This window comes from Eschscholzia californica, unplaced genomic scaffold, assembly GCF_041429995.1.
Source record: "Eschscholzia californica isolate CP2 unplaced genomic scaffold, dmEscCali1.0.p SCAF_4, whole genome shotgun sequence".
Classification (NCBI taxonomy): domain Eukaryota; kingdom Viridiplantae; phylum Streptophyta; class Magnoliopsida; order Ranunculales; family Papaveraceae; genus Eschscholzia; species Eschscholzia californica.
In genome coordinates this window covers 52030402-52038730 of record NW_028238461.1, presented here as the reverse complement: position 1 = coordinate 52038730, position 8329 = coordinate 52030402, and the positions used below count along the sequence as shown (strand labels likewise).

Sequence of the window (8329 nt, the reverse complement as noted above, 5' to 3'; positions counted from 1 at the left end):
TCCAATTACGAGTGTTGTCTAACTATGAGTGTACCCTCTTTTAGTTTAATCCCACATTGAAAGTTTGTTAGAGATAGGAGGGATTTAGAGCATATTATAAGCATCATATGGAAACTAGTAGCAGAGCAAGAATAAGTCTTTGCACTCGGGTATCTTCGAGAAATTGATTTCGCCTTGACACCATACGTTCCAGCCCAAAAGGGGAGCAAGAAGAAGAAAAGGGGAGCAAGAAGAAGAAAAATAAAAATTTAAGGTCGCTGGCCACCGACGACCTAATGGCAATTGACTCCATTAGGTCAAACATTGAATGCGATATTGCCTCCAAATACACATTGGTTTTAACCAAATTTGAAATTGCCTTTATCAAGATTGCCACTAGCAACTTTGGACATTGCCTATAAAATCCCCTATTGCCTTTGACTAACAAAAAAGGGTTTGTAAAAAAAGTGGTGCCTATATGCTGGCCAATTTAACTCCTGGTGCAACAATTGTGGCGCCTATATGCTGGCAAATTTAACTTCTGCTGCTAACATTGTGGCGCCTTTAGAACTTCTGAATGTTCGGAACTTCTGAAAGAATTGTCGGTGATCTGTGAAGTCATACGAAATTGATCGCGGGAAAATGAAATCGACGGCGAGAAGGCGGGTAACAATGGCGGGAAAGCATCAGGGGGAGAGAGAGAGCCCTAATCAGAGTCTTCCGTGGTATCATAGGTTACCTCTGCCATTTTTGAATTTCAGCCATGATTTTTATCATGTGAAGTTCTTTTTCAAGATCTTGCGAAGGTATGTTCACTTTCTGCCCTAATGTTTGTGTTCTAGGTTAAATTATTTTATCTTGATTTACGTAATAGATCCTTTGTGATTCTAACCTTGCGATCTTGAAGGATCATTAGAAGATAGAAACTGGCCCAGCCATTTTAGGGTTTTCTGTTTCTTTTGGTTCTTTTCTTCTTTAGAAGAGTTAGGGTTTCCGAACTCTAAAGCGCTATGGGTATGGCTCTTGAAAAACTCTTTTTGTAAGTAATTTATATATCTTACTAAGCTAAAGTCATGCACTGATACGAGGATAAAAATTTGCCCTAATTTAATTCGAAACAATGTTCTGTGATATTTGCCCTAATTTTATGAGGACTGAGAAAGTTGCTGAGGAGAAATCCCAACTAATCCTATCATATGCTTTTTCCAAGTATTTGGATTAGGGTTTTTCATCGGATGACATACATTGCAATTCTGCAGACACGAGAGACAATAAGCTTATTTTTATAGAAATATGGTTTTTCCATCATTTGGTATTCCATGCAATTCAGCAGGGTTAGTTCCGTTTTGGCTCCTAATTTGTGATTGATTCAGCGTTTTGGGCTTTTGGACCCGTAAGTGACCGTTCGTTTTGGATCCCAAGGGCCAATTTTTTTTAACTCTTTCATGAAATCCGTCGAATATGAATTAATTCCTAAAAAATCTTGAAAACAAATTAAGTTCACCTCTCTCCTCCATTTCATCACCTCTTTCCTCCTCTTCATCTCTCTCGCCACCTCATCGTCTTCTCCGACGAAGGTTGCAAATCGGCCAAATTTTCCAGCGAACGTGAACTAATTTTTTTTTTCTCCTTTCTTCCTTTTTCTTCCTTCTTATTCTCTTCTTTTTTGCCTCTCTTTACCCTCTACTGTTTCTTCTCCGGCGAAGGAGCTCATCCCCTTGGCCGGAGAAAAGAGAGTACAGAAAGAAGAGAATGGGAAAAAGAAGAAGAAAAGAGAAGAAGAAGAGGAAGAGAGATATATACAATTTTTTTTTTTAGTTTGAAGGTCGCCGGAAATTGAGACGAACTTATCCCAACCCAAACAATGTCGCCGGAAATTGAGATAAACTTATCCCAACCCAAACAACAATTACACACATCGCATTATTTCAATGCTCTCACGTGAAAAAAACTGTTAAAAATCTGAGATTAAATAAAGTTTACATTCAGGTTCCTATCAAGTTGAATCTTTCCTAAAGGTCCACCGCATGAAAGGTCTTAACTGCAAACATTGGACCCAAACTAGAAAACACCACTTCCTCGAATTTGTGCATGAGAACAAGAAAACCTAATGATTTCTAAGGCATACTAACTCATCTCGTCACTCTAACCCATCTGATAGCCTTCATGTTGAGCTACGCTCTAGATATATGAGAAATAAATAAATTAAACTTTGCAGTTGAAGATCCTTCTTCTGAGGTGGCCTGATGAATGGCGAGGCCTAGTTCCTTCGCTCGCTTTCTTACCTCATTCCCTTCTTCCGAATCCATCAACTTTCTCACTACACCTTCGACCTCTGTCGATGAAGTTAATTTGTCCATGTTTTTCCAATCTCTTGCAACCAAACCAACCTTTAGGATTTGGGTCAGCAATAATGTTTGTACAGATTGGTCCCCGTACATTGGATAAGCTGCTATAGGCACCCCTGAGGTCAGACTTTCCAAGGAAGAGGCCCATCCGCAATGGCTTAAGAATCCCCCAGTAGATTTGTGGGCTAGGATCTGAAGTTGTGGAGCCCAGTCCCGTACTATAATCCCCCTTTCCTTCACCCTTTCTTCGTAACCTTCTGGTAGTTCTATTCTCCTACCTTGATATGCATAAATATCTCCACGGTCTGCTTCCCTTAACGACCATATAAATTTTTGCCCTGAATGTTCGAGTCCAAGTGCGAGCTCTCTGATTTGTTCTTCCGATAACGTTGCCGTAGAACCAAATGCAACGTAAAGGACTGAGTTCGGAGGTTGTTTGTCTAACCACTCCAAGCATCTATGGCGAAAAATAGAGAGTGTCGTTTCTTGGACAGAAGCAGGCTTGGAATCAAATGCTACAGGGTTGAATGGGCCAAAAGCCCATGGTCTCTTGTTTTCACCAGCAAAGGGCTTTTGAGCTAACATATCAATGAACTTACCTTCTATAGGACAACAAGTGTTCAATATATCAGCAGTGTCAAACTCAACCAATTCGCATTGCTCATAAATGAGTTTAAGGAAGTCACTACTCACAACATCATCAAATGAAAGATTAACCAAATCCTTACTTATATTTTCAAAACCAGGAATTGTAGGTCTCCCAAGACCCATCCACTTCATAACTATGCAAACAAAGGCTGAAGTAACTAGGAAACTATAGGATTCTCCATTTGGAATTAAAGTTGCTTCTTTACCAGCAAAACGTAAACAACAGTCATGAACAACCACAACTCGTCGAGCCGTGCCAGAGAGAGAAAGTAGAAGTTCAGCTAAAGGTTTACGAAGGCTCATGACAGCTTCATACAAAGGTAGAAAGTGAGTTGGAAACTTACTCGATGGATCAGGAGGAGGTGATTGGAATGGTGAGATAGGAAAATCATGGAAATGAATATTAGAGAGGGACGAAGGTTCCCAACCCTCAAGTCGTTCCTTCCCTTGACGATTATGTGTGCTCGAGCCGACGACATGAATCGGTATCTGATGTTTTGATACAAGTAGAGAGAAATTAAGAAGTTGGTTGAGATGACTTTGAACTGGTATAGGAACCACCACCATTACCACTGGTAGCAACTCCTCTTTCTTCACATTCAAATCTTTTTGATCCATCTATAAAATCTTGACTTCTATAGATTAAATGTCTTCTTCAACTTGAGGAAGGCAATTGCTCAAGCCAATATTTATACATAGATATAACTATTTACAGATAAAGGACATGAAAAATACAATAAGGAAGGAGGCTAATACAATATAGAATTAAACATAAATCAGGTAAAAAAATGAATAAATCTAATGAAATGATGGATTCTCATTTTCTCTCTTGGATTACAATCAACCTTAATAGTTAATATAGTAATCTTTTGAACAATTACCTTACGTGGAAGTAATTCATATCAATTTTAATTCAATTTGATTACGGCTTAATATTCTTCCTTATTAGAAAGAATATCTTTAAATTATTGACAACTTGGATGAAACTCTAAACTTGAGATTCTGCTGGGCCTCTTTGGCCATTTTTTTTGGCCCACTCATACTCTCATAGGAACCACCATCATATTTCTCTGTTGAGGCGAAACTCGTCCAAGGCGAGCATTAAAGTTGTTTGTCTTTAATGCCTGGGAAATCACTCTTAGAGAAACCTAAATGACTGGGAAATCCCAATTTATTCTCACTTGCTGGCAGTTTGGCAGGAATTCCATCCAAAGGAGGATGAGAAAGACACTGAAGTTTGGCTCATAAAGGAGAAGGATCCTTTATCAGTAAGAGCCAGGTAACCCAGAACTTCGATTTTGAAGTGCTGTGGTCCTCTAAAATCCCCTCCTAGAGTCAACTTCATCATTTGGGCAGCTAGGTAACCCAGAACTTCGGTTCGGCCTAAAAGTCATTTGGTTCGGTTCGGCCTAAAAGTCATTTGGTTCGGTTCGGCCGGGTTCAGTTTGGTCGGTTCGACCGACCGTTGCCCACCCCTAAAATTATTAATACCTACACATACAAAATAAATTATGCTCCTATATTTATATCATCCGACTAGTCTTGTGTAAATACGATCAAGCTTAGTCCCGGATCTGCCTACAGACCCTGTTGCCAATTTTTCCAACGTAGGTTGTGGTAGTGGTTGAGAGGGGTGAAAGGTGAGAAAGAAAGGAGTATCAAAATTACTATCTAGTTCGTTTGTTTTTATGTCCAACCTAACTAGTTGTTTTGTCGAATTTGTCGTTGAGACGTTGATTTCTCCCATGATGCATCAGATGCTCATCTTTCCCATAAACATCTGAAGGAGATGGTATGACATAGGAATGTATTTGAGTGGATGCGGTCCATGCAACTTCATTGTCCTGTTCACTTGCTCATCTTTTCTGTGAGCATCTCGAAGAGATAGTCACTCTACAACACAAGAGTCCGGGTAGGACTCGTGCAACTGTACTGGGCCTTTCAAACAGCCTGACTAGACATGAAAATTTAAAATTCATTACTTTTTCAATAATATGTAGTTTAGATGGTAAACATCATACACAACAAGCACGAGATGTGAGTTTGACACTCCTTTATTCCGACTTTTTCTTTGTTTCTTCCAATCCATTATCATCCCAAACTATTAGTCTTATTCTAACTAAAATAGGAGTTAGGGATGAGAAAGTTGGTCGAGCAGTATCTAGTTAAGTGGATCTCAGCTGCCTTAAGTTGTGCAGAAGAATTTATCTGCATTTACTTTTGATGAGCCACCCGACTAACTTGTCGTGTCTGTCAATTTTCTTGACGTTATGTCCTCTGACTTACAAGCTAAATCTGATTTTATAGTTCCAAATGAATGTTAATGAGCTCGATCTTGTGCACGTTTCAGGTTGAACCCATAAGTTCTGATCAAATACTGACTGGTTTGACTCAAACGAATCTGGTAAGCATTACATGAAGTTTCTAATAATTTCTCAAAAGTTTTGGATTAGCGTTTTTCATCAGGTTGCACTCATTGCAATTCTGTATAAATATGAAAGTAGTTAATGTTCGAATAAGAACACGATATAGAAACAATAACTTTTATGGTATGCTAGATTCTAGAAATATGAGAGAGAAATGAATTAAACTCTGCAGTTGAGGGCCCATCGTCTGAGACAGCGTGACGAATGGCGATACCTAGTACCTTTGCTCGCTTCCTTGCCTCGTGCCCATCCTCGGAGGCCATCAACTTCCTGACTGCACTTTCAATCACTGTCGAAGAGGTAACACTGTCTCTGTTTTCCCAGTCTCTTGCAACAAAACCCACCTTCAGTATTTGGGTCACTAACAATGTATTCATAGGTTGGTCCGAGTGCATTGGCCATGCTGCTATAGGCACCCCTAAGCTAAGACTCTCCATACAAGAGTTCCATCCACAATGGCTTAAGAACCCCCCTATAGATCTATGGGCCAGGATTTCAAGTTGTGGAGCCCAGTCCCGAACTACCAACCCAACTTCTTTCACCTTCTCTTCGTAACCTTCAGGTAGTTCTATTCTTCTAGCATCATCTTCATCTGCATAAACATCTCCACGGTCCGCTTCCCTTAGCGACCATATAAACCTCTGCCCTGAATGTTGGAGTCCAAGTGCGATCTCTCTAATTTGTTCATCTGGCAACGATGTCATAGTCCCAAATGAAACATAAATAACTGAATTTGGAGGCTTATTGTCTAACCACTCCAAACATCTATGACGGGAAATAGAGAGTGCCGCTTCTTGGATGGAAGCGGAGTTGGAAGCAAATGCTAAAGGAATCAATGGGCCAAAAGCCTATTGTCTCTTGTTTCCATCGAATGGTTTCTGAGCTAACATATCAATGAACTTACCTTCAAGAGGACGACAAGTGTTTAAGAGATGTCCAACATCAAACTCAGAAAAATGACTTTGCTGAGACATGAACTTGAGAAATTCATTAGTCAGACAATCATCAACAGAAAGATTAATTGAATCCTCACTTAGATTTTCAAAACCAGGAATTGAAGGTTTCCCAAGACTCATCCACTTGAAAGGCAACACGCCTAAGGCTGAGCAACTTTGGAAACTATAGGCTTCTCCATTTGGAATTGAAGTTGCTTCTTTAGCAGCAAAACACATAACAGAGTCATGAACAACCACAACTCGTCTAGTCGTGCTAGAAAGTGAATGTAGAAGTTCTGCCAAAGGTTCACGAAAGCTCAAGACAGCTTCGAAAGTAGGTAGAAGGTGAGTCGGCCATTTATTTAATGCATTTGGATCAGGAGGAGGTGTTTGAAATGTTGGGAGAGGAAAATCATGGAAATGAATATTAGAGACGGTCGAAGGGTCCCACCCATGAACTCTTTCTTTTACTTGACGGTTATGTGTGGCTGATGCCACAAAATGGACCTCTATCTGATGTTCAGATACAAGTCTAGAGAAATGGAGCAATTGGCTGAGATGGCTTTGAGCCGGTAGAGGAACCACCACCACTACCACTGGTGACACCTTTTTCTCCATGTTCACATCCCTTTGACCCATTAACTCTAATCAAGGTAGAGAAAAGAACAATTTGTGTTTTTAGGTTTGAAAGGCTTAGTTTGAATTTATAGGCTCTTCAATGTTTGTGTCGTTCTAAGTAATGGTGGGATTTTAGCAAGGAATCAAAAAGCGCAAAAATTTCGGCCCAAATTGTCGAAAATTTTCAGTTTTGAATTAAGGTGCGTGAAATAAAAGCTACAGAAACTAAATGTAGAAATGTCGGTGGAATGCTCTTAATTTGGGTAGAAATTACCCAAATTTTGGTATTTCCATTACATTTGGATAAAAAAAATCTGAATCTGATAGAAAAATTTCAATACAGAGTATGGAAAAGGAAACAAATCTATTTTTCGAAATTATAGAAAGATGAAACAAATTTATTCTGAGAAAAATATTTCCAAGTTAAAAAATTTGGTTATCTCCTAAAGGAAAATGCTAAAATCTTAATGAAACTAGATAAATAGGAGGAAAAATGCTTTATTTGTTTTGTGAAAATATATGTTTATAACTAATATATCTTAATTAGGTATCTAGTAAAATTTATAGTGCATATTTTTATACATCTTAACTCACTAAATAGGTCATAAATAATGGAATATACATATATGCATTTACATTTTTTTTTTGAAAAGAATATGCATTTACATTTACATACTATAATAACCTCCAAAATTTAAACAAGCGTTGAATAAAATGTTTCTAGTTTCGTTTCTAATCTTCATCAATTATTGTTAAGGTAAGATAACTAGATTTTATGCTTCTCTGTTCTTTAATAAGCTTAACTCAAATAATCTCATCACAATTCCATCATTTGCACATTATCTCATTGTTTCAGTAGATTTTCATAATTTTCACACCGACCAAAATATTCCCATTCTTGGACCTACCATTTGATACCTTATGAAGTAAAAAGATATTTTGACTGCACAAGCGTCCTTAGAACGCATGTTAGGAGGGCCCTAAATGAAAAGTGATAGTGGAATACCCTTACTTATATAGTGTCGCAAGAGGGATGGAAAGTTTCATGAATTAAAATTGTTATCTATATGGTAAAAAGCATAACGTTTTGATGCAGTAGAATGTACCATTCCATCTTACGCCCAACTAAAATTGAACATAGTTTGGTGAAATTTACCGTTCCAAAAATTTATTTGTTTGGTTTCGTTTGAGGGGATAGGTAACGGAACCAAACAACAATTCTATTGTGCCAAGAGGATCCGAATATTATGTTATAGTAATCAAGCAGTTCAGTTGTTCATCTTTTCTGCAAACATCTCAAAGAGATAGTAACTCTACTACATCTGGGCGGGGGCAGCAACTAGTGTTACTGTACTGACTGGTTCAAACAGCGTGG

The 8329-nt window shown here is 38.5% G+C and overlaps 1 protein-coding gene and 1 pseudogene across 1 annotated transcript; both read right to left on the bottom strand.

The window, feature by feature from the left end:
- Positions 1-2091: 2091 nt before the first annotated feature.
- LOC147545927 (zeatin O-glucosyltransferase-like) lies at positions 2092-4446 on the bottom strand. The gene has a single exon (XM_086635980.1). The coding sequence runs from the start codon at positions 3591-3593 to the stop codon at positions 2154-2156; it is 1440 nt and encodes a 479-aa protein (XP_086492106.1). The 5' UTR covers positions 3594-4446; the 3' UTR covers positions 2092-2153.
- Positions 4447-5455: 1009 nt separating this feature from the next.
- LOC147545926 (zeatin O-xylosyltransferase-like) lies at positions 5456-6954 on the bottom strand (annotated as a pseudogene).
- Positions 6955-8329: the final 1375 nt, after the last annotated feature.

Coding starts and splice junctions, on each gene's coding strand:
- LOC147545927 (XM_086635980.1), bottom strand. CDS start 3,593: ATGGATCAAAAAGATTTGAATGTGAAGAAAGAGGAGTTGCTACCAGTG.